The sequence below is a fragment of the Anas platyrhynchos genome, chromosome 3 (assembly GCF_047663525.1).
Source record: "Anas platyrhynchos isolate ZD024472 breed Pekin duck chromosome 3, IASCAAS_PekinDuck_T2T, whole genome shotgun sequence".
NCBI lineage: Eukaryota > Metazoa > Chordata > Aves > Anseriformes > Anatidae > Anas > Anas platyrhynchos.
Window position 1 is genome coordinate 20,477,255 of NC_092589.1, and position 25,771 is coordinate 20,503,025.

The 25,771-nt window shown below is 42.1% G+C and overlaps 2 protein-coding genes across 7 annotated transcripts in view; one reads left to right on the forward strand and one right to left on the reverse strand.

Moving 5' to 3' along the window:
• Positions 1-750: 750 nt before the first annotated feature.
• ANGEL2 (angel homolog 2) lies at positions 751-15,572 on the reverse strand. 3 transcript variants are annotated; one of them, XM_027453709.3, is made up of 9 exons: positions 15,433-15,572; positions 13,481-13,914; positions 11,646-11,899; positions 9,810-9,879; positions 7,631-8,052; positions 6,548-6,674; positions 5,980-6,040; positions 4,095-4,258; positions 751-1,239 (listed from the first exon to the last, which is right to left on the reverse strand). In XM_027453709.3, the coding sequence occupies exons 2-9, from the start codon at positions 13,905-13,907 to the stop codon at positions 1,085-1,087; spliced, it is 1,680 nt and encodes a 559-aa protein (XP_027309510.3). In that variant the 5' UTR covers positions 13,908-13,914; positions 15,433-15,572; the 3' UTR covers positions 751-1,084. The 3 variants fall into 3 exon arrangements, with proteins under 3 accessions (XP_027309510.3, XP_027309507.3, XP_027309509.3); XM_027453706.3 differs by having other exon boundaries at positions 15,315-15,475; XM_027453708.3 differs by lacking the exon at positions 15,433-15,572 and adding an exon at positions 14,906-15,264.
• Positions 15,573-19,659: 4,087 nt separating this feature from the next.
• RPS6KC1 (ribosomal protein S6 kinase C1) overlaps positions 19,660-25,771 on the forward strand; it is an 86,489-nt gene continuing 80,377 nt past the window's right edge. For 2 of the 4 annotated variants that reach the window (XM_027453712.3, XM_072035503.1), the window contains exons 1-2: positions 19,660-19,858; positions 25,226-25,261. In XM_027453712.3, the coding sequence (XP_027309513.3) occupies positions 19,754-19,858; positions 25,226-25,261 (141 nt within the window). In that variant the 5' untranslated portion in view covers positions 19,660-19,753. Of the gene's footprint in view, positions 19,859-24,694; positions 24,778-25,225; positions 25,262-25,771 lie in introns of those variants that run through there. The other 2 variants (XM_027453715.3, XM_072035504.1) reach the window with 2 other exon arrangements.

Consider the following 25,771-nt stretch of genomic DNA (forward strand, 5'->3'; position numbering starts at 1 on the left):
GGTTATTTTTTGTCTTGTCTAACACTGGCTATTACAGGTAAGTGTCCAGGTTGTGATATTCCAGAAAAATATCACTTTATTAGGCTATAGTCTAGGATCAATGTGGCAAAAAGGAAGGAACCAGAGCAGCTTTTTGTATGCTAAATACCTACATCCATCATTTACTGTTCTACAAAGAAGTTTATGTATTAAACCCTTGAGCCTTCTCTAACCATTCTCTGGGTTACACTGACAGACTAGAACAAGTCTCTAAACCCTGAAACTCCATTGCTGTGTATTCTTTCAGTACTGCCTTAGCCCTTCCCCTGTTAATGTCATCAAAACAGGGGAAGAAACTTAAGGTGATCCTTTCCCCCCTTGGAAAGGGAATCAGTACAGTCCTTTGGAGTTACAACATACCCTAATGAAATAGAAAAATTTTACTGCCTGAATGGTGTCAGGGGTTGCCAGGGAGTGGGGTGTGTTTTCAGAAGGCTGTCATGTTCACTGCCTTGAGTTTGGCCATTTAAAGTGTCACAGTGACTTTTTAGAAGTTTAAGAAGTAATTTAAGAGCGTAAGTATTTGCCTTAGGCAAAACTATCCAGGTCCAACCCTGCAGCCTCTGCACTGGCTACAAGTAACAAAGGAAATTCCTTTGCAGAATTATTCAGATGAAAGCATCTGCAGAGCAACTCTGTAATAAAATATTACTTACTGCAAAATGGGGCATGCACACAAACTCACTTCCCTTTGCTCGAAGAATGACACAGTTGTCAGAGAATAATCAGTTTTACTCATATTTACAATAAAAACCATTTACACTATCTCTGTGAAAAATAATGCCATTTTAAGACTGGCACAGATGTTTTCCATTATCAAAGGAAGCTAATGTAAACTTTTTTTTTGCCTCAAAGACTTCATGAAGTCATTTAAACGTTTAAAAAAAGTCTCTAAAAAGTCTACTTTACACAACACTAACAAATCAGCACGCATGCAAACCTGTTTAAACCGGACCAGCAGTGCTTGAATTACCCCTTAAAAATAAAAATCACATGAAGAGAGAAGGTGAAGGTGACTTTAGTTACACGAAAATTCCTTTGGTTATTACCGCTCAATAAGCCTGAACTCTGCTAGCAATGGCAGGTGGTCAGAAGAGTTATTTTCATTGGGCAGACCGTTAACAGTCCAGAGATCTTTCTCTGTTAGAAGTGCCAGCCTACCAAGAAGCTTCAGACCTCCACGAAAAGAATCCACTGCTCCTAATATTAAAAAAAAAAAATAAAATAGAAACATTCATCAGTGTGGACTAACTATTAAAAACCACATTCATACATATTCAGAAAGAAGAAAACACAACAAAAAACAATTGAAAGTGATTACTGTTCCATGCAAAATCACCAGTAAGGTGTTTTGGAAATTCTTTCAGTTTGTTACTGTACCCTTACAATAGGACTTACGACCTAAAGTACTCTGAAAGATACTGCCCCTTCATTTTGCAGAAGGATAAATGGAGGTAGAAAGGGAAAGGGATTGATTTGTCCATTGTAACTTCCTTGAAAAAGCCTCATACAATCCAGTCTTAGGCTCCAGCCTAACAGCATGGTTAAACAGTGCTGACATTTGCAAAATGAAGGATCTTTTGAGAGTCACCATTTCACATTAACATTTTATTTCTGTATCCGCAAGCATACAGTTCTCCAGCAGGCAGCAGATGGCTTCATTACTGAGGAAAAAAGCCTTCTGGTATCTCCCTTCCTAACTGCTCTTCATAAGAAATGGATCTTTCTCTGGTGTTTCCTGCTACTTTCTATAATGGCAAAAAAAACCCTAACAAACCAAAACACCCCCCAGATACCAAAAACACCACATTGTTCATGGAAGAGGGGAAGATGACTGACAGCCTTGTCATTATTACACATTACTATTACAATATGCTTAAAATCTGTTATCAAAGAAACTGAAAGCTATCAGCAGCAAGAATTAATAAGCTTTTGAGTCAAGTAAAGGAATTCCATTCAGAATAAGATCCTGTAGTGATGTGTCAACAAACTCAAGCTTCTTAAGCTGTCTCTTTGAGGAAGACGACTATTCAGCAGCCCTAGCTACTGCTTTCAGAGTGCAGAGATAATAAATACTGAAGGGCTAAGTGCTTTTCAGGTACAGCACAAACAGCAGCTCTAACTTTGACAAAAAAAAAGTCTGTGTGAAAATGAACAGCAAATTTAGATCCTCCTGACTGAACCTTTTTAGGTACTGTCTTAGCAGTAGGGATATTTAAAGGATTATCCAGCAAGTGTTAAACTCCTCAGATAGTTCAACATCTTCACTCCTTAGCCAACTGCCAGCTTTCCAGGCCTTTAACAGCCCAGCAGCTGTTTACTACTGCTTTGAAGCAAAGCCTTTTCGCTGCGAAGATGCCTCAGCAGCTCCAGAGCACGTCTTCCCAGCTCTCGAGCCAAGTTTATCATTTGGCACAGCACCCGAATGTCCATAAAGCAGCAGTTTGTTACTACAGACAGCTTGGTCCACGTGCAGCAATTAATTTCGGCTCAGGGCACTCTGCAACCAGCAAAATCGAATCCCGAAGGAGCCAGGTAGGTGCTGAATCCTGCTTTCACAGCAAGTCCAAAATCCTTAGCTAAGCATAACACAAAGCACAGCATCAGAACTCTGCCGAAAAACCCCCAACACCTTTAATGGGGAAAAAAAAAAAAGTGATCAGCCAGCCTCAGACCACATCTAAGTCACTTCTGACTTTGGACAACTTTCCACAATGGACATCCAATGACAGGCATCAGAAAACTGAAAAATCCAAACTAAAAACTAATGAATGAGAACTACACTACTTTACATTACTCTGAGAACTCAAGTTTACTCCTATTCTGTGCTCTGACATGGGGTGAAAGATCTATTTGAAAAGCCATGCAGGAAGAAAGAAGTGCTACAGCTCTGCTGGGGCACTGGTGCTGCAACAAAATGTATGGGCATGTGAATTAGGATTCTGTTCTGCAAGGTGCTGCACTGAAACCAACTGAAACCACACAGCACTCATGTCACACAATCCAGACTGAGCTTAGACACTTGTCATCCAGCTTTTCAGAACTTTTATTTCTGCGTTTTAAAGCTTTTGTATTTGTTACTTTACACTAACAGCATTTGTTGTGCATGTCAAGAGAAATGAGACTTGTGTATTGACTCAATTAATTTTAACAGCCTAGACTCAGGGTGTGAGAGATGAAGGTGGCGTTTTCATTTCAGTATTTGAAATGATTGTTAATTTATAAATATCAGTTGCAACCTACACTGGGAGCAGGAGCAGAACCCGGCTTTCTTTGCTCTGAGTTCTGCAAAGCCATTAATTTATCTGATAGTGCTGCACTGTGCAAGGTTCTTTGACAATGACATAAAACACACAGCTAAATGTAACGTGGAAAGTCTTTTCTTTTTTATAGCATGGAACGCCTCACATGGAAAGTCTGCTCAGGAATATCCATGGTAAGAACACAAAAGCAATTAAGGATAATACTGCTACTACCCATGAAGAAATACACCCACAGAGGCACCGTGTCTTTCTTGCACCATCTGGTGAGTTTTAGCTGCAACTGCAACGGGAGAGGGGCACATGCCAGTGTCTGCTCTCATAGGAAAGGCACGAGGTCATTTGCTTGACAGACATTACATCAAACCTACCTGAAAAGTGATTTTCTAAGAAATTGTTCACTAATAAACTTAAATGCACATCGTAAATTACTATTTTACCACTGAGATCCTGCATGCGTTACTGACACCAGTATTTCCTAGGTGCTCCTTACGTTGCTGCTTTTCTGTTTCCTCTGCTCTTGGTCTCCAGGCTGAGATAGCAACTACAAGAATGTTTAGAAAGTTGAAAGAGTTTGCCCTGTGTGGGACTCTACATCCAGCTGTGGCAAGTTTACAAGGCCAGACACATTTCTCAGGTAATTTGTAAAAGGTAGAAGTTTTTTGCTTCAAAACAACACCAGAAACCCGCAAGATGTTTGATACAGATCAAATTGTCACTGTGTTTCCCTTACAACAGGATCTGGAAGTTCCCTTTTAGCATTTCTAAAAAATAATTAAAAGCTGATTTCTTTACCTGGCTGGGTAGCATCATCATCATTTGCTGCAGAATAGAAGATATAATCCACTGTGACTGCGCTTCGGGAGTGACAGGTTGTTACTTCTGGCATCCCAGTTTCAGGGAAGTAGTGAGAATACACTGAAGACAACTTAAAATGGTGCCGCAATTTTGAAGACAACCTAAACAGAGTCAAAGAAAAACATTTAATTTTCCTGCATTTCCTGTAAAGAACAAGCAATGAAGAAACACCAAGAAGTTTCTAGTTCAAACAAAATCATCATGAGGATATGTAGGTTATACAGCCTTTGTGCTTCTCTTGAGCAATCAATCCCACCACCTTCTGCTTTAGGGACCCAAACCTCTGAAGGTAAAATGAAAACAGTTTTTTCAAGTAAGTGGCAGACATCTAAAAGCCTATCAAAACTGGATCAACTCCATCCACACTTTTTAAGATCTCATATGCCCTCATTGTGCTATATCTCCCTGAAACATGGGTAGAAGTGTCTATGAGAATAGTTTATATGAGAAGGGACTAACTGAACTCATCTAACTGGGCATACAGAGAAATAAAGACTTATTTTTTTTTCTAAACAAAGCTATCAGGTATTTTTACATTTGCCTATGCCTTATTTTCCTTCTACTTAGGCTCCTATTTTGTGTCTCCCCATCACCTGTCAGGCTACTCCGGTTCATCCCACCTCATCTCACCTGGTTTTTCAATCCTGAAAGAAGACAACTGCATCTTTTAGCAAATTACCCTTCCCTCAGCTGTACCTGCCTTGCCCTGAATGGGCTGCATTTTAAACCTAATCTGCAATTTGTTCTGGTTAAACCCAAGCTTTTTAAAAAAAAAAAAAAAAAATCAGCATGTCACCTGCCTGGGTGACAGTGAGTACAATACAGAGTGGTAGTAATTTCTGCTCTGGAAATTGCTGGGGAATAAGCTCCTCTTTTTCATTGATTCTGCTACACTACAGGTTATCCATTGCAGCTTCCATGGATTTCTGCCTCCTGCATTTTGATGAACTTTTTCATCCACAGTTAGCAGAAGCACAGCTTTACGGAGTCATCACAGCCTGCCCTAACTGCCTGAACCAGCCAGCAGCAAACACAGGCTGGGAGTAACAACTGTGATGCCTACAGGAATACAGGTCACTGGAGAACATCCAAATTATCAACAATCCTGCAGCTCACAACCTGGCCAACAATGTTGCATCCATACTAGGCAAGCCACATACAACAGACTTTTCTTCTGTGAGCTTACCTTACTATTTCTTAGAAACTTCTACAACGCTTAGCAGGTAATTTTATCTGTGCGGGGCGAGGAAGAACCTTTACCTGTTTTATAGCTACTGCCTGGAAATTTGTCATGATCGGTATACTCACTGCTTACCCCTTCCATTTTTATTCATGTTCTGCGAGCTATTAAGGGTTTTCCTGTTTATCCCTTCCCAGCTGTCTTTTTTTCTAAGACAAGACGACCCAAGTCCATTTAATCACTCTTCGGATCAAAGCTAGGGAATAACTTTGATCAGTCTTGTTATTTCGTGTTCATTTTAAGATGAAGCAAAAAACCTGCCAGCAGTCTTCAACACGTGGCATGCTAGGGATTTACACTGTAGCAGAGGGTTTCCCAGATTATCTTCTACTTTTCTCAGAAAAGCCATGTGTGGTACCAAGATCTCATTTCTGATTAGAAGAAATGGCTAACTTGGAGCCTGATATCACACATACACAGTTACGGTAGCTTCCTCCTTCTGTGCCTTATTTTAAATACTTCCACCAGTTCGGTAAACACAAATATATTCTTCTTTTCAAATAGCAGCCATATATTTCTCCCCCACCCCAAAAACTAAGAACCATTCCATGGTTTCCATTTCCTCCTCCCCACAAAACGTACTTTTCAGATGTTCTTACAATCTCCTTAGTATCGTTCAACTTTGATTCTTCCATTTTTTCTCCTGCAAAACAAAAATACATTCCATTTACATTTTAAAAATAGGATGTAGGTGAAACCTGTATCGAAAAGCTACAGAATAAAAGAGCCACCTGTTATATCTCTAAGTACACTTATTTCTTGCAGCAAGCAAGATAAAATTCACAAAGCTGGATTAAATTATTCTGTTCCATTATTATAATTCCCTTCAAAGAGTTCATTTCAAATTATTTTGTTTGTCACAGAAAAAAAGGTGGATGAGAGATATGCTAACACTCAGGAACCACTTGCTTTTCCCATTTGTTTAATTATTATGGATCAGCTCCTTAATAGTATTTGTGTCTTCTAAAAGATTCAAACCTGCAAATACTGACATGAACAAATAACTTTACCCTCTAACAAGCCCACCAATGATTTTTTTTGCAAGCTCAAGGCTCATTTTTCCCCTCTACTAGAAAAGACCTTCTGTTTTTCAGTGCTGCCTGCAGGATATTTTCAAAGGACCACAAAATTCATCAACCCCCAAACTGACCTGCATTTTCTTCTTTTTGTTGCTGTTTTATCTCATATACGCAGTTCTGTGAAATACCTAATTTTTTTGGCCAAATTGGAATAGATAAGATTCTTTGTCCCCTTGGAAACTGTTCTTGTCCAGAAACCTAAGAAAGACAACAAGCTTTTTTTCATACAGAAATCTGATTAAAAACACTGAAATGAACGGAAAAATTCTGTAAATTTTAAAGTTTTACATGGAATTCAGCTCTTTAGAGTAAGTCTTCTATAATGGTTCGTCAAGTCTCTATAAAAACACTAAACTCTCCTTATGTAAACTTCTTTTGTTAACTCTTACCAAACTTTTTGCAGATACCTAGATTTCCAAGACAGTTCTTGTGACACAAAGCTGAGAAACTACCAAGAGCACTTCTAGCAACATAACAGGACCGAGAATAAACATCTCCCTAGCAAACACTTACTTCATCTTTATGATGCTTATTCTTCTTGGAGCAAGTCAAAGAGGGGCTAGAAACAACAGCCCACTAGCAACAAACAAAAGCTCCTGTTTTCTCATTGTATGTACTCAAGTTACTTTCTATTAAATAGCTTTTGGCACATTAACAGTTACATACAATAATTTACAAAGAAAACCGTGTAACCTGACACAGTTTATGTTCAGCATCTAATCATAGTTTTACAGTTATTCTAACCACTTTAATTCACACTTCATATCTAAAACAGAAGTCATCTTTCCAGGGAGAACACAGTACATATTTGATTAAGTACTTATTTTATCCTATTTAAAGACCAGGACACTTAGAAACAGTAATACCATCATCTTGTGGCTAACTGCCTTTTGAGAACAATTAATTTGCTTGGCAAATTCTTCCAGCATGCTGAAATGAAACAGACAGCCTTCTGTAAGGCACAGCTAACAGACCCAGGCTTAACTTCACAGTAACTTTTGCTTTACAGCCTTTGCAAGGGGAACCAAGATTGATACTGCAATGTTAGTAATCACAAATCCAGCTATCATATTCTAGTGTGACTTAAATATTTCTTTTTAATCAGCATCAACCTTTTTTTTTTTTTTAAATGAGAAGCAAAAAACACACCTTACCTTCCCAATAGCAAGTCCTTCATAATTTAACTTTCCTTCCTTTATAAACCTGTACAGTGGGGAACCAGGAACAGAATTGAAGTCACCGCAGATGATAATCGGACAGAAGGTACCATCCTTCTGAGGGGCCACGCTAGCAATCTCTGCCAGGAGCATTGCAAGCTGGGTCAGCTTGATGTCCCCTCTCCGTGGGTTATACAACAGATGCGTGTTGGCTATACAGATGGCAGCATTAGTTTTACACTGAAATTTAGGCTGCAAAAGCAACACCAGTCCCACATTGTCCCTGTCCAAGAGTGGAATATCACGGCGAAAAAACTCCACGGGGTTTGACGAGATCAGGCTAAATTTGGAAGTTTTGAAGCAAATAGCACAGCCATCGGGCTTTCTCCCAGTCCTCATTTTATACTCACAGTGATACCCTGCAAGAAAGGCAATTAAAAACATACAATGCCATTGTATAAGTACAGATAAGTTAAAGAAATACAGATAAAATATATATATAAAAATTAGAAAGACTTCATGCTACTTTTCTCCCCCAGCAGTAAAGATCCAGTCTATTTCTATCAAAGATAAGGGATGTCCACTGTGTTTCTTCAACATCCGTCATGGACTTATGAGGTAAAAGTCTCAGACATTGCCTTGGAGGAAAGCTGATTTTAATAGGAATTATTTGGCATCACTAAATACAAAGCTGGGAACAGAGTTCATTAACAATATTCATCACAATTTCCCTATAGAAACTCCAGCTTTTATGGCTTTTGACAGGAAAGGAATACCAAGAACGCTGGGTCATGATAAAAACAAAGTACATAAAACCTAGTTCCCATTTATACATTAAATTGATAGGGACCATCCCCATTGTTTCTTGTTTTCAAAAGAAAGTTGCTTTACCAAGGGAAGTGTTTTCCCTAAGATGGGAAAACAGTTCAACATTAACTGCCCAAAATAAAGTTCAGCTAAAAATGTAAACAAGTTTATATAAAGGTATTTATCTCATATTCTTTAAATGAGAAATTATTTAATGTCATTAATAATTCATATATGAAGAAGTATCCTTAGCATTCATTTTATTCCTTCTCTGTATGCCAAGAATCAACTTCTTAAGAAAGTTCTAAACTTTTCTTCAAAAGTTTAAAAATATGATTCAGGAAGGAAAGTGTACACAAAACTTTGTCCTAACTTCAGTTAAAAGGAAAAACTGCAAAAGGCATTAGACCAAATTTACTGCAATGTATAAGCATCGAAATAGTTCAAAAATATGAAGCACGTTCTCTCCTCACGTGGAAGAACAAAACAAGAAATTAACAAAAACACCGAAACAAAATCTAAACCCCAACTCCCATGAAAGTGGATTTGCATACTGAAGTTTTTTTTCTGAATGTTACAATAATGGTTTAAAAACACTGGCAGTGAAGTCTTCCGATCAAAAGCAATAATCACTGTAAGTCATAAATCACTGTCTAAAATGATTCATAGACCATCAAATGCTTCAACATATTTACACAATTATGCAATTATCCAGTTAGCAGCAAGAGGCAAGCTTGCAACAGGAAAACTGAGACACCTATCAAATGACAGAACTGGAGTTCATGCAAGTCCACCTGAAAATAGTAATTTACCAAGTTCTTTATCCTATGCAGAGCTGAAACTCAGATTTTAATGACCCCTTATCTGTATAAGAAATAACTAAGTATCTTGCCACGATACTTTTTTTTAAAAAAAAAAACAAAAAAAAAAACACTTCTCTGCCCAGCCCATGCCATATAAATTCATGAAGTACAGCCCCATAAAGCAGAGTTGACCAAAAGCTCCCTTGCCCACAGGAGCCTGGCCTTGCACTGCTATTCCACATTCCAAGCTGTTTTAGGTCAGTGCTGCCATTACGCTGCCTTCTTTACCTGCACTTGGTTCTGGGAGCTAGACTACTAAGAAATAAAGAAAAAAATAAATCAGTCCAGGCTCCTCATGGCATCAAACAAGTACCAGCGCCGGGAAGGGAGTGGGGCCCTGGGACTGGGTGCAAATAAAATTTCAGTGAGTTTAAACCACCATAGAATGACATCCCTGTCAGCTTGTCCCTTGCCACCGATTCATATGACAGAGTGACAAGGGCAGTATCAGAAGGAAAAAAGAAAAAGTGGTCATAAAAAAAATACTAATAAGAATTTCATCATACCCAGGGATTCCAAACTTGACTTGATCTCTTTTCTGTAGTGGTCTTCTTGGACTTCTTGTAAACAAAGTACCTAAGGCAAAAGTTTACAGTTAAAAGATGTTGGTCAAGATATTAATTTATCTCTCCGTTGGCAGTTTTTACAGGCTTAAACAACACAAAAAGTATTTCAGATTTTTTGCCTCTATAATCCTACAAAAGGATTCACTCTCCTGTAGAAAAACCTCCTTAAAATTGTGAAAAGGACTCTAATTCCTCCCCGCCTTTCTCAGACACATTTTCAGATGTAAAATTCAATTTAATCAAAGCAGTGACCTGTTAATACATTCTCAGCAGTTTAGAAATAAACTAAATAAAGCTAAATAATAGCAATGGAATAAAGAAGCCAAGGACACACTTTCCTTTAACTACAAAGTGGATGAGAAGTTTCCTTTTTATGACAATCTGAACTGAAAATCAGCCCCAAAATAGTCCATTAAGAAAGTTCTGAGCATCTGGAGCCTTCTCTGCAGTGAGCACACTGCAGTTACACACAGATTTACAGCCACCTTGGGACTCTGACAAAGGACTGAGCTGCTGAAGGGTAATGAGTTAGCAGTGCTTACTGAACAGCAGCAAGACTCTGCTTATCCAGCTAACATCAACTCATTCAAGGTCTCAAAGACAAGAGCACAACCTGAAGCATCAGTCTGAAGTTTCTACTCAGCTTTAACAAGAAGCCCTCTTGGTTACAGTTCAGAACAATGACTCAATTACAAGTTGATGTCTTTTGGCAAGGATTTACTCTGCACAGAGGGCATCTCCATCTTCTCTGCAGGCAATACAAGGCATCAACTCCATCCCAGTCTTGTGCTGCGTGGCTCCACAGGCTTTAGCACTCCACTCTTTGCCAGAGGGGCTGGCTTTTGCTCCAAGCCTTCCTCCTGGAGAAGCCTGTCACCGCTGCTAGCACCAGGCAGATCCCCATCAGAGCCCCTCCTGAAGAGGACTTTCATCTTCAGCTTCCTGCCTACATACTCACACAACTGCATTTTCCAAGTGGCACAACAAAGCAGCTTTTTGGTGGCTTCTCTAACGTGTTTACTTAGATTTGTTCGGCACTGTTTTCTGATGTGAACAGGTTGAACTCTATCACCAAACTTTCACTGGCCTGAACAATGACTGAAGCAAAGTTTGACTTGACTTCCTGATTAACAATAAGCACTGAATGTCCTTAAAACAAACAAAAACACCTACAGCCAACCAGCCAAGGACATGTAAAGCCCTACAAGACGAGGTATTTTTTCAAACACTGCTGTAAGCAGGTGTTCAGAAGTATGGCTCAGCAGCAAAGAGCAGTAAGCGTGTTCACAAGTTAAATGGTGCAGAATACCAGCCAGAAAGAATACTTCTGGATCAGAGTATCATTCGAAATAGGTACTACTACCAGCTGCATCTTTCTCACAACCTTGAACGTTAATCTCAAGAAAACAGCAGTTTTGTCACTCAGGACCTCATACAATCAGGAAAGTCAATACAACATTTGAGGCTGCCTGCCTGCCAAACCAAGGATTACCACCCAACAACAAGTTCTCTATTACCTGGTCTAACAAACGGCTCTAAAAAAACAAAAGCAACTCTGAGTAGTTCATACTGTAGAGTTCGCCTTTGCTGCAAATTTGGATCACACAGAATACACTGATTATGTAAGCATAAAGCAGAACTGCTGTCAAGCACGAGATAACTAAAAGCTCTGTAAGATTCACTAGAGAGCCCACTTACTAAAAGAAAATACAGCAGACATTTGCTGCCCTATTTCATCAGTTCGTACTAACATTCACACGCTCATTTTGTACTCACATCCGCATCCAGCTGTTTGATTTCTTGCAGAATGTTGGGAAATCTGTATGTCCAGATTAACAAGCGCTGCCTGCAGTGTTTGTACAGGTGGGAGTTATCTTCTAACAAATTCTGTGAGAGGATATTGTAGGACATGACTGTAAAATCAAATTTTGCTTCACTTTCTCTATTGCTTTGGTCAATTTCTTTATTTTCAAAGATCTTCATTGTTTTACTGTGCTGACAGAAATATTCCCAGTGCCTTTTGATGGTTCCTGTTAAGAACACAAGCAGCAGAAAACAAGTTTTGTAATAACACCATATGACTTACTTCTATTGGAAATCATTCTACTGACAACTATTTGTGAAATTGCTTAAGCAATTCTCAAAGCTCTTTTGATTAGCACTGATTCAGGCCCTCCATTTAAGATAAACTTTATATAAGCATCAGTAAGAAACACACCAGAAATATATTACAGGCTCTCGATTTCAAATGGCTGTGAAATAAGGGAACTGGCACGTTCCAAGGAGCTCACTGCTGTCCTACTACACCATCTTGCTTGTTGGAGGCTGTCAAACCAGTAAGCCAAAGCCAGTCTCTGAGGCAGGCTCATGCTATTGCCTCCCCAGTGGCCATGGGGTATGGCAGCCTGGGGCACACCCTTAGCACAGCATACACACCTCTTGAGCTATCTTGTACCAAAACAGGTACCAAAGTTGATTTTCCTCAGCGAGGTTAAGCAATTTAAAGAAATTATAAGCCTCAGAATTACAAAAAACTTCTGAAAAGGCTTACTTTGCCTTTCTGCCATACCTAGTTTAGTATTTATTATTTGTACACAAAAGTTTAGAAGAATATCTGTGCACCATTAAGTGTCTAATTGTTTTTCAGCTATGTATTTCTCCACTTAAAAAGACTGCAATCAAAGATGCCTTTCAGCTATGTTCCAGCTCATCCAGGAGTGTGCCAAGACCCAGTTACCTGTGTTATCAACAAACAGCAAGAGCTGCTAGTATCTGCCCTACTTGGGTAGCAAACTTCAGCCCTGTGCTTGCATTATTCAGGACTTTATCCACTATTTGCAAGTGCAGCAAGGCTTTAAATACTGTTTTTATAGTGGGAGAGAAGTCACATTGCTCCTCAGTGAGTGCCTTTAATTACTGTCACCTTACAATGTGTGAATGAAAGATAACTAGGATGGGCCACAATGCCCACCACTCTCTCAGATAAAAAGTCAAGACATGCTTGCTAAGGAGGGGGTTAAGGCAGGACTCAGTAGTAATGATGTGGAGCAGCCTCCCTTCCTTCAGCTCCTGATAATGGATGACTTTTCTAATTCTTCAGGAAGGAATTCTTCATGTTTATGGATATTTGTGTCCAAAAAGCCCTTTGGGATCCTGATGGCATCTGTTGTCCTTTTCAGGCACAATACAACTTTTACTTTGCTATAGAAGTAATTTATTTAATTTACAGTCTTGACTGTGCCCCTGTTTCACAGTTGACAGAACTGTTAATACCCTAAACACCCAGTGAAACATTTGGAGTCACGTGTAATAAGTTAACACAGACATTTCCAAGTTCCATGAAAGTAGATTACTGAGTTGAGTAGGTGTATTTGTGCGTTGCATTTGCTCTGCCACCAAGTACAGCACACCTTTCTTTCTGACAGGCTGTTTGACATCACAGAATAAAGCAATTTACTGACAGCATTACAGAACTGTAACATTAAGACAGATGTTTTCTTGGGAGAGGTGCCAAGAAAAATAGTAACTCACAAGTTGCAGGAAACACTGCTTCTAACAAGTTTGTTATAAATAAACAAACAAAACAAGCAAAGAGCTTTTCTTTTTTTTACCTTTCTTGCTGCTATCATTTTTTTTGTTCTGTGCTACAGAAAGACACGATGCTTCCTTCTGATTAGAGAAGTTTGTTTCTTCCTCAGGAGCTGGAGTACCATGCTGACCACTAAGCCTTCTCTTCTTTGTCAGTGGCTCTTCTCCCTCAGATTTCATACTGGGGTTCGGTAGATGGAAACAAGAACTTTGTGCAAAGTTATCAAGCTGCCAATAGGAGTTCTGAAATTGCCTCCAAGGTCCAAAAAACGGAGGGAACCTCCAGTTTGCTGAGAAGTCAACTGGAACAGGAAGAGGAAACGAGGCCCGAGGATAATGTCCAGCCCATCTCATGCAGGTAGAAACTGGGCCGTTCAAAGTGAATACCTGAGAACTGTTCAAGTGGGCAATCCAGTCTCTGCCCAGCCTCTGCATGTGACGGGGCAGCATGGAGTGTCTATCAAAGAAAGCATAAGATTTATTACCTAAATGCAACTAGATCTGCATGTAGAGGACTGTAGATACAAGTCACCCCAATCATGACATATGAAAAGTAATCTTTTCCTACAAGTTAACTCATTTTCCTTTGAAATCACCTTTTCTTTCCTCACCTCCATGGGATAAGAACCTTATTTTTAGATACCAATTATACGTTACAACCTTTTATTTAGCATTACACATGTAATTGGTACACGTGCAAATCATTCAGGTAAAATTTGAAATTTCTGAAGGGGAATTTTACAAACCGATCTTGTCTCCTTTCCCCCCCCTTAGCATAACAAATGTCATTTAAAATTTGCAAACTCCCCATCTTAGTAGCTATCCACAATTTGTTCCCTGCCTTGTTTAATTCAACATCACATCTTTCAAGTGCTCAGCTGACTGATCTTTACAAAATCTCATTTCCGCATGCTGGATTATTAAGCTATCTGAAAAGAAGCAGAAAACCACTTCGAGCAAGTTTCTGACTTCCTGAAAGAAAGAGTCACAAACTTGGCTCCAGCCACAAAGCCAACAAGACCAGGAAACAGAGGGTACTGATGCTCTCCCCCTTTCGGGCACCAGCTTAGACAGAAGTTTTTACTATGCGAATTCTTAATGTTTGCTTTGAAGGTGAGAAAGCTGCCGCTTAATGATTAATGCTACAAAGATAGAAATCCCACCCACTCCGGAAGAAAAGTCTCAGTCTCAACAAAACCGTAGGAAGCCAAGTGCCACCAGACTGTCCCAGCTTCCTCATTGTTCGAGCGACAAGACGTATTTTGAGGTTATAAGCGGAAGATAACAGAGTTTGACATGCCTGAAGTCAAAACTTATCTGTCATTCAGCCTAGCAAATAAACTTAAATACAGCTTGGCAAAACCAGCTTGTTCTGAAATAGTAGTTTTTGCTGCAATGTACTAGAAGCAGCTCCTTTGTCGCACAAGTGCAATGCCGCCCCAACGCACCGCAGCATTACGATGCGGTCCCAAAGCAAGCACTGCCCCTCCTTTGAGGAGAACTCCTGGAACTCTCGCTTCACAGAGAAGGATTCCAAAAATAATCCACCAGAAGGCTTTGTCAAAGCACAGCCTCAGACGAAGGCTTTCGTAGCGACCAGCGGGGAACGCCTCTGCTTCCTCCCTCCGGCCGCTGCCCTGCATGCCGCCGGCTGCTAACAGCAAAGGGCCGCCACCTGCGAGGCTTTATTTAGGGCTGCCCACCATCGGGCAGCTTCATCGCCAGCCCCAGAGCGGCTCCCGGGAGGGAAGGAGCGAGGCCGGCTCCCCGCGCACCACAGCGCCCAGGCGGCTCCCGGGCCCGGCGAAGCCCCGCAGCGCCCCGCGATCCCGCGCCCTCCGCCCGCCGCCCTTTTACCTCCCAGCGGGCCGGGGCCCCGCTGGCGGCTCCGCGCAGCCCCGGTGCCCCCCGAAGGGGTCAGCCCAGGACGGCGCCAGCTCCGCCCGGCGCCGCCGTGCTCCCTGCCTGCCCTTACCCGGCACGGCGGGCGGCGGCCAGGCCGCGCCCCACAGCCCGCTCGCCCCCTGGGACTTGTAGTCAGACGGCGGCCATCTTGGCTCCGGGGCGATGAAGCCAGGCCGCCATCTTGGGCCCGGGCTGGGGGGGGGGGGGGGGAGCCATGTTGTGCCCCGAGGGATGGGTCGTTGGCTGCCTCGCTTCTCACTTTCGGCCTTTTTTTTTTATTTGTTAAAAGCAGATATAACGCTGACTTAATGCTGCATTTTCCATATGCTGTCTTCTCAGTGGGATGCTGTCTTTAGCATGTATTCCCCAGGGCCTGAAGCATCTTGAGGCAGAGCTGCTGGTTGTTCCAAGCTGCCACTCGCTGTTTGCAGAAAAATAAAAGCCACTCACCCAAGACTGTATTTTAGCATTCCTGGGTTAAAATGCTCCACACATAAGCTCTGTGCTGGTAGGGAGTCCCAGTCTGGTGAAAGAAGCAGGAGTCTGCCTGCCCGCCCTGGCAGCCCTGCAGATGCACACGCAGCTACCAACCGCAGAAACCACCAGGTCTGCTGCTGCCAGCCCTGCACAGAGTTAAATGCATCCTGGAGGTCTTCTGAGGACAAAGCACATGCTGGCTCTGCTTACTGCAAGAAAATACAGCACTAATCATATGAAATATGATAGCGCTGCATAAGGCAGATGCTGTGCAGGAACTGTATAATTCAGCAAAATACTGTTTCTCTGCATTCCTTTATTTATTTTTTTTCATACAAGTGACTTTAAGTAAGCAATCATTTTAAGCTTTTCACAAGACTGGTAGGGAACACTTAAACTGGAATAATGTGATTATGTTAAGAGTGTTACGTTAGGCGATGTGTCCAGTTCACTTTGGGTTTTCATTCTTGAACACAGCTTACTTAATGGCAAAAGGTAAAGATTTTCTGTTAGTTTCTTCACAAGGTAGTAAGGGAGTGAAGCTACTGGTTATGTAATTTGTCAGCAGTAAAGAACTCTCAACTGTTATTTTCCATCCATACATTATTTCTTTCATTTATTCTTTTCCATATTTTGAAGTATTCTTACTTCTTGGGTGTATTTGTAAGACAGAAGACAGAAACCCATAGCTTCAGCAGTGAAAACTGCTCTTATTTTTAGGAGCAGTGGGAATCTTCCTGTAGAATGTAGTTATTTTCTCTATTTTGACACCCAATGCTGTATAAGGCACCCAGGTTACTCTGTTGCTTTGAAAGTTTTTGCATAATAATAATAATCTCAGTAGTGAGGCTAGAAAAGGGGAAAGGGTGAAACTTTATTTTTTTTTAAGACAAGACTTGAAAAAGATAAAGATATGTTGTTAAGCATAAAATTAATTGTGAAAACACAAAATAGAAGATAACTAAAAGATTAACCTATTCATATGATACAAATTGTTTCTTTTCTGAATTTTGCAGTTATTTTTTGCTTTGCCCTAGGTTAAGCCTTAATAAGCCAGTAACGCTTAATTACAGATTGTGTACTTTTCTCTACTTATTATTTTGTATATCTAGGTCAGCCATCCAATGTTAAGAGTTATTCTTCAAAATAGGTATCTCCAAGTTCTATGATCTGTAATGAGAAGCCAAGTTTTTCATGAGTCATTTGAGCTTCTGAAACGCCCTAGTGAATGGAGGCTACTGACTCACCGAGGGATGTTTTGATTGATTATGCTGAACATGAGAACAGCCTTGGTGGTTCAGCTCAGTGCTCCGCAGAGCTCAGTTTCCTGCGTTCTAAAGGTGGATAGAAGCAGATGCCTGAAGATGTGCAGGGACTGGGCAAATTTCAGCTGAATACTCCTGCATCTAGTTGTTTTGAGCTTTGTAGATTTAAGACTGATGTGTTTGTCATTTATGTAACTCTCAGTGACTCTCTCCCCCAAGTACTCGAACCTGGGAACTTTTTGCATCGACAACACCCTTTGACAAGTCCTGCAATTCTAATGGTTGTTATGTGACAAATTATTTTTTAAATTATTATTTTTTAACCTCATTCCTACCAACTTCACTCACCTATGGCTCTTGTCTTTAAAGAGACACTGATCAGTCCATTCCCATCCATCTTCTCCAAGCCAAACATGATTTCATGGACCACTATCATATCCCATCATGTTTTTTCTTCTTCTGTGCCAGAAACTTCTGCATTGTTCCAAACGAAGAAGCTATTCCATAGATCTGATCATATTTACTGTCCTTCTGAGGTTTTCCAGTTCTAATATATGTGTATGCTCTGGTAAATAAAGGAGATGGAAACTGTACAAAATACGTAAAGCTTGTTTCAGACATGGAGTTAAACAGCTGCAACATACACATCTGTCATCTCAGCTTCTACTGGTTCGTTTCCATTTCTCCTCCCATCAAACTGCTAACTTTTGAATTTTGAGTTAGCTATTACAATTTAAATGAGATCTATTATATCGTTCCATAGGGATTAATCAATGACTTCGATTCCACTGATTTCTGCTTGTAGAATTAAAACTTCAAAGCTACCACATCTTATGAGGTATTATAAGCAAGTGCTGCTTCATAAGCAAGTTTATACTGGAATTGGTTGTCTAATCATGTACTATTAAGTATTGCACTGCAAGGTTGTATGAACTGCTGGTACCAAATACATGCATAGTATCTCATGTTGGAAATTGTTTCCATGCTCCCTTGTGCAAGCCTATTTTCAACCAGCTTTTTGGTTTTTGGATGTGGTGCCACCACAAAAGTGATCTGAGAAGCCACAAGTTTCCTACAGCTAAAATTAGAGAAGATGAGAGTAATAAAATATCCTCTGACATCATTCTAACCCCTTCATTTCAGATTTAAAGAAAACTCAGTGTTTCCATCACTTGTACATTAAAATTGCTCCAAACAGAGGATCTCTTTTTGGAATGTCTCTTTCAATGAAACTTCAATTTTACTGAAAGGATTATGTGTCTCTGTAAGAATTAATGTTTCCTCTCTTTCCCATTCCTTAAGAAAATATTCCCAGTGCAAAGCAATTCTCAGAGATAAAAAACAAGCAATTCTCAGAGATAAAAACAATAAAGAATCTTTCTAGTAACTTGATAGCTGGGAATGCCAAAGTAATCCAAAGAAAAACAAGAGCCAGGATGTTGTAAAACTCACATTTGTATTGTTTCTGCCCTATGAGTTGTTCGGAAGAGTCATTGTATTCTCCAACAGAAAAATGACCTTCCTCTGGGGTTGCGCTTTTCAAAGATGAAGCTGTATGTGGATACTAGAACACTGCTATTTGGAGACTGACCTGAATTTGCTAGGCTTTTCAGGGTTTCGCATGGGAAACCACTGTCAAATGAGCTGTTTTTTTTTTTTTTTTTTTTTCAAACAGTGAAATGCTGAAACTGCTCACTCAAAGGTGAGCTTCCAGAATGGTAGCTGTAGCGGTGAATCTGATCTGGAACTCAGGATTATTATGATTATTGAAGAAGAACTTTCATTTACATAGCAATAATTGGGAATATTGTAAAGGTTCATAATGGAGCTCAGTCATCCTCAAAGGAAACACCTGCTTACTATTCGTTTCATGACAAGTCTCTACTATTTCACAAAGAAATGCAATCAAATACTCCTCTTTATGTCAAAGGCCTGCATGAGATCAGATATTAATAACCTGCTAATGAGCAGCTGAGTTTTTAATAGCAGACTATTAAATGAATTAAAATACTGTGATAAAAAATAACTTTAAGAGTTCAAATAATCTGAATTGCGATCTATATTTGTATAAATCTAGGTTGGTACAGACGCCACAGCAGCCAAGTAACTGAAGGTTCAGCCTGTGGAAGGAGAACGTCTCGCAGCACGAGCTGCTCCTTTGGACTGCGGCAAGATGCCTCCCTCCCTGAAGAGTTATATGGGAGACCTATATGTGCGCAAGAGCCCAAAGTCCAAGTACTGCTTAAGAAATCTGGAGAAGACAGGAAACATTAAGCAATGTGATTCAGAATCACGGAACCATTAGGGTTGGCAAAGCCCTCCAAGTTACCTGCTCCAACCATCCCCTACCACCACCACCACCCACTAACCCATGTCCCTGAGCACCACATCCAACCTTTCCTTGCACACCCCCAGGGACGGTGCCCCCACCATTCCCTGGACAACCCATCCCAGTGCCTGCCCGCTCTTTCTGACGAGAAAAGAGCTTCTGGCAGGCAGCCCCCGTCCCCCCAATGGCGGTGCCGGTGCCGGGCGGAGCTCCCCGCGGCGGGGCGGGCCCGGCCGGGCCGGGGCGTGTCGGGGCGTTCCCGGCCGCCGCTTCCGTCCTTGTCGGGGCCCGGCTGAGCCCGGCCCGGCCCTGTGGGCAGCATGCTGAGCCCCCGGCAGCGCGGCGGGGACCTGGCCCGCTTCTACACCGTGACCGAGCCGCGGCGGCACCCCCGCGGCCACACCGTCTACAAGGTCACGGCGCGGGTGAGTCAGCCCCGGCCGCCACCACCGCCACCACCACCCTTCCCCTCGTCCTCCTCCTCCTCCTCCTCCTCCTCCTCCTCCGGGTCCTGCTTCCCTCCTTCCCGTGCTGCCTCTGCCTTGGCCGTTCCTTCTTCTTTTTTTATTTTTTTTATTTTTAATTATTCAATCTGCGGTTGCGTGAGGGTTGGAGCGCTTGGCAGGGCTGCGGGCTGGGCGAGGTGTGGGGGGAGGCAGCAGGGGGGCTTCAGCAGCCCCACATGGCTCGTGGTGCCCCCAGACACGCCTTGGACTCAATTCCCTTTCCTGTCCATTGCTTAAAAAGCAGCGACTCTTCCCTTCCTTCCTTCCTTCTTTTTTTTTCTCCTTTTTCTCCCCAAGATCTCCTCGGAGAGGTGGCAGCCGAATGGCTCTGCCTCGCTGTCAGCTCCTGAGGAGAAATCAGCGAGCAGCCAACATGCACCCAGCGCGCCCACACTGGGCACAGGGACATCGGGACAGCCCCGTCCTGCAGGTGCCTGGTCTCTGCTCTTCAGCCCAGTTTGGGTGGAAGAGGGTCTGGGGGAATGGGAGAGGCCTGGTGGGAGGAGGAGGAAAGCTGAAGCCAATAGTGGGGTGTTGGGAGAGCTGGCGGGGTGCTCCTTCTGCCAAAGGCGCCTTCTGTGCCTTTGGGGAAGCTTCTTGCCTGGTTTTTCTCCTCCATTTCCCTACTTCAGCCAAAAAGGGAGGGGATGGTAGTGGATACGCAGAGATAGCGGCAGGAGAAGCGGGAGTTCAGGTCACAGGCTTGGTGGGATATGCTGAGAGCATCAGAAAGGCTTCACTTAAATGACCTGCGATCCTGTAGTTACTGCAGCCGCAGGCGTTCTGCCTGCAAGATCAGTGTGTTCATGTGCATCCCTTCCCTCAACTCAGTTTTTCACTTTGTGAAATTAAAAATCAATTTGTTGTTACCTTTTTTTTTTTTTGCCGAACATTTACAGGCCCACCAAACACAAACATGGCACACGTTGCAAACATTCTTTTTAGTCAAATGAAATGTAGTTTGTGTGAAGAGCCAAAAAAGGGTTGTTTTTTTTTTTTTTTTTTTCCCTGTGAGATTTTAATCTAAAAGGGAGAGATTAGACTATTCAGCCCTTGCAGTTAGGGATGATGCAGTGGAGAGCCTCTGGATGAGGATTACGGGGATGGATAGCAAAGCAGATGTTGTGGTTGTCTGCTGTGGGCTGCCCACTCAGGATGATAGCATGGATGAGCTGTTCCCTAGGCAATTAGGGGAAATCTTGGGGTCGGTTACCCTGTCCTTACAGGAGACTTCAACTTCCCAGACACAAATTGGGAATATCGTGCTGCTGTGACACGCAAATCTGGGGAATTTCTAGAGCATGTTGCCAGCAGTGTCCTGTCCCAGGTACTGAGCAAGCCAGATAGGAAAGGTGTCCTCCTAGGGGAGGTCCCTGCTGACTAGCAGCAGCCGCCAGCGCTACACCCGTCTGCAAACTGGGCATGAGAGAAGGCCCAGGAAGCCACAGAGCTGCCAGTCCAACTGACTGAGAGAGAAACGTGTTCAGACTTGGCTGGGCGATGAACTGGCTCGACGGTGGAGCTCCGAAGGTTGTAGTGACTGGGGCTGCGTCTGGCAGGGAGGTGCTGGGCGCTGCTCCTGGGGAATGATGGCAGGATCCATGGGAACGGCACAGAGCTGGACTGGGGTGGGTCAGATTGGGCATGAGGAAACATTTCTTCATCCTCAGGGTGGTCAGACATTGGGACAGGCTTCCTAGAGAGGTGGTTGATGCCCCACGCCTGTCAGTGTTTAAGAGGCAGTGGGACAACGCTCTCAGTAACATGCTTCAACTTTTGGGCAGCCTTGAGGTGGCTGGGCACTTGGACTTGATGTCTTTGAAGGACCCTTCAAACTGACCTGCTCTAATTCCAATATTGAAAAGATTTTCCTGAGGTAAAGACAGGAGAAACAGTGCCTTCAGGTGTTTCTGCAGCAGGTCGCCATGGGCTGCATGCGGGTTTTGTTTCTTTTTAATGTTGGTTTCTCTTAGTGCAACAGGGAGTAATAGGAATGAGCCGAGACTCCTGCTTATTTTACTCTAATGACTTTGTTCTTATTGGCCGAAGATAGTTAAGATGCTCTGTGATATTTTGGTATCTGTGGAGCTGTTCAGGAGCAAGTTGTGGCCTGCAACGTGAGGATTCGGAGCGTTAGAAACCAAACGGAAAGATTCACAAACAATTCAATGAACATACCTGCTGCCCTCCCCTTTCCCCCCCTCCTGTTCCTCCCTCCTGTTCCTGCTGCGATCTAGCTGCACGGTCTGTAGCACAGCACTACAGCTGCATTGGCTGATGCGCAGTGACTTTGGGGGATCGCCAGGAAAAAAGTGAGGTGGATCTTCCCCTTGCACTGAATACCCTTCGGACGGAGACCTAGGGTACTCAGCATGTGCTGGTGGAGATTTCTGGTTCCTTTCAGGGGCATGCAGTTGAAGCCTTTGTTAAACTGCAGTAAGATATAGGAGATTTCTGTTCCAATGGGTTAATTATGAAAAAGAAAACTACTTGTTTAGTGTATCCTAAGTGATGGGCACAGTCACCAATGCTACGGGGACAGAGAGGTTCCTTAGGGATCCCGGGCAGGAGGAGGATGCTACTAAGTTGTGGTTCTAATTGTGAGCTTCATTATTTCACAGGGTTTTATGACCAGTGTAGCTTAAGGTTCCTTGGTGTTTGTTCTCATCACCCAGGACCTTCAAGGGTGGTGAGGAGCAGAAAAGAGGGGCTGATACACGACCAGCTTGCCTACAGATGATGGCCATTTACTTTACAAAATGGCACTGGTTATGCTAACCACGTTACTGGGTGTTAGGAGCAGGGCTACCCGTGCAGTCCCTTCTGAGTGCTAAGGTCTACCCTTACTGCAGATTTTTCTAAAAGCTTTCTGTTTAGGAGACTACTTTAATTAAAAAAAAAAAAAATCAATCAGTTCTGTAGTTTTTGCAAGGCATGTATTCTGTAGAAACTGCATGTACAGGAGTATTTCCAGAGAATATGTATTTTATTTACTTGTAAGCAGTGAAATAATTGAATGCAGACAAGATTAAGTGAAAATCAGCATTTTTATATCCATTCCCAAAGGCTAAAGAGCAGAAAGAGAAATCAGCAAGTCCTGGCACCAAGAGTATTGTTTGAACGATACCTGAAAATGTAGACTACAATTATTAATGATAATTAAAATTGTAATGAGTTACATTTGGCTATCTGCAGGAGTAGGATAATCTGAAATACTCTGCTTGGTGGTGGGGAATGAGATCCATCCTTGTGAAAACAGAGATCCTACATCATAATGCAGTAGTTTTGCATTGCCCAGCTCATTGGTAGGTATCCTAATGACATTTTTTTAAATAGATGAAAGTTGCTTGCAGTAGAGATTTGCAGGAGCTGATCGCATTGATCCTTTTGGGAGGACTGAAAAAGTGCACTGAAAACCTGGGGGATAGTGAGATGTTTGCCAAGCCTGTAGGTTGGTGTAGGCTGGATTGGAGGGGAAGACCTCTTTTGGGGTTGACCTTCAGGAAAGGATATGAAGAACAAAGTAGGACAACACATAAATTATTACATACTGACTTAAAGTTGGCATGGCAGGTAGGTATAGAAGGCAATGTAACATTAGAACAAGTGTGAAACAGGGCCTCTGGGTTTTATTCCAGATTCTTACTAACTGGCTGGGTAATTACTCATCTCTCTGGGTCTCCTTCTGCCCATCTGGTAACTTACCTAGCTGCCAAAACTCTTGTAAGGCTTTAACTAAAGGTGAACTGCAAAGCAGAACAGTTGGTGTGTGCCCTTTGGTGTTCTTTTGTGAGGTGTAGCCTTGCCTGTGCTGTCTTCTTTCTCCAGCTCTACAGGTCTGCTACATCGGATGCAGCAGTTCTTGGAAAAGAAGGGTCGAAGTATTTCACAAACCGTACACATGAACTGGCTGGGAGGGAGGGAGGGAGCAACAGCCCCAAGGTTAACGTTCGGTAAAGTTGCCAAATGTGAGGTTACTCACAGATCTCCTCAGGGTGAGGAAAAGTTGAGGGAGGTTTTGACATTGTAGGCTGTGTTAGAAGAAGAGGACTTACTGTGCAGTGGGGGAGAAAAAAAATTAAAAGCGTGAAGGAAAAAGCCTTAGGTCTTTTAGGACCTTCTCTTTTCCATTTTGTCTCCTCTGAAATGTGTGAAAGCTTACAGTGGTCTGTGTACCAAGGTGGTTTTATGCAATCTGGGAGGCTTCAGCAAGGATTCTTGAAAAATGGAAGGGGGGGAGCGAGCAGGGCGTTGTTGTTGCTTAGCAAGGAGTAGGTGAAGCTTCACTGACCATCTGGGACCAGGAGCTGAGTGATGTTTGAGGTCCTGTGGGGTGCGAGTCATGCAAACTCCTTGCACTTGCTTACTTGTGTCACCCATTCACCATCCTAATCATTTTGGGGGCTGTGAGTGTGTGGATAGTCTTAGTTTGGATCGAGAGTGCCCTATTTAGCCAACAGTAGGCTAATTATTTTGTTAAATGGCTTCAGTAGAATTATAGTGAAGGATGCACTGACTTACCCAAGATAATTGCAGTTATGAATTAAAGATGTCTGGTTGTGATTGATTGTGTGGATATGCTCTTACTGCTGCTTATAAACCCAACACAGAACTTGGATTACAAAGGCTTTTGTGATCTATATTTATTTAAAGAAAAAAAATAATCCTACAATATACTTTTTATTTTTATTTTTTATTTTTTTATGGTGTATAGCCAAGCCTTGTTTTTGCTGCAGTTTTCCTCCATACCAAGTCATTTATAATTAATTTGGCAAAGAGTGTTTAAGTAGAAACAAACACACAAGGACAGAGGCCGTCTCGTGCGCACGTTGATGGCAGTAAGTAAAGTGAAAATCCTGTCTTAATAAATTCAAAGCCTTACACCTCACAACGAGGCTGTGCATAACGTGTATTAAGCCAGGAACAGCCTTGATTAACTCTGCTTATTGGGAGTAATGTGACCCTAATGTGAATTAACAGGGAAAGGCTGGAGAGGTGCTGGGGGTGTATGGCTTTGTTCTGTGGGATGCCTTCTGTGCCATTTTGCCTAGCACGTGCGTCTGTATTTCTGGTAACAGCAACTGTCTCTGCTGCTGGAGCTCCTTACCCTGCTGTATTTGGGTATCAAACTTCTCTGAAACTAAACGAAAACGCTTCTGAGTGCAAGGAGGAATATGCAACTGTTTGCCTTCTTGCCAGATTTTTCCTCCTCAGCAGCAAATCATTGCACAATTCGGTTTGGGATAGTAAATCCAAGCACTTAACGAGTTTTGTTTTGCCTTTCAGATTGTTTCAAGAAAAAATCCAGAGGATGTCCAGGAGGTAACAGTTTAAACTTGTGCAAATGTCTGTTTGTGTATTGCTTTATGCCTGTTGAAGTGTCTTTGATACAATTTAGCAATTTCCATGTATTTTGTCATCCTAATTGAGCATACTTTTTTTTTTTTTTGCATGTTTCCATCTGTCTTTTGCTTTCATAGTTGCAAACAGTAGTGAGTGTAACATGTTGCAATTCTGCCCTTGGTGATGAATCCGGACTTGAAACAAAGTCTTAGGGAGTAAAGTGTCTTTTGATGACAAACTGGCTTTGATAACTTTGCAAGCTCCTTTCTCGGGGCTGGAATTGGCAAATTGATGGCTATTTAACTCCTACCAGTACAATTAGAGATCAGTCTGCAATCCAAGTCTTAGGTCTCAGCTGTAGGTATTATTCCTCTCTTTAACCAATACTTCACGGAAAAGCCTACATCATTACTGTCTATTAGTGAACAGGGAAATTGGAGGAGCATAGGAGCAGTTGAGAGAGGTCAGACTGCAAATTGTGTATTAGTC

Bases quoted from the DNA above. Each gene is read 5' to 3' on its own strand.
- ANGEL2 (XM_027453708.3), bottom strand. The intron at 8,053-9,809 runs GTATGATGAAAT...CCTTTCTTGCAG, and splicing joins GTCAAGTTTGGAATCCCTGG to GGTATCACTGTGAGTATAAA. The intron at 4,259-5,979 runs GTACGTTTTGTG...GACTCTGTTTAG, and splicing joins ATTGTAAGAACATCTGAAAA to GTTGTCTTCAAAATTGCGGC.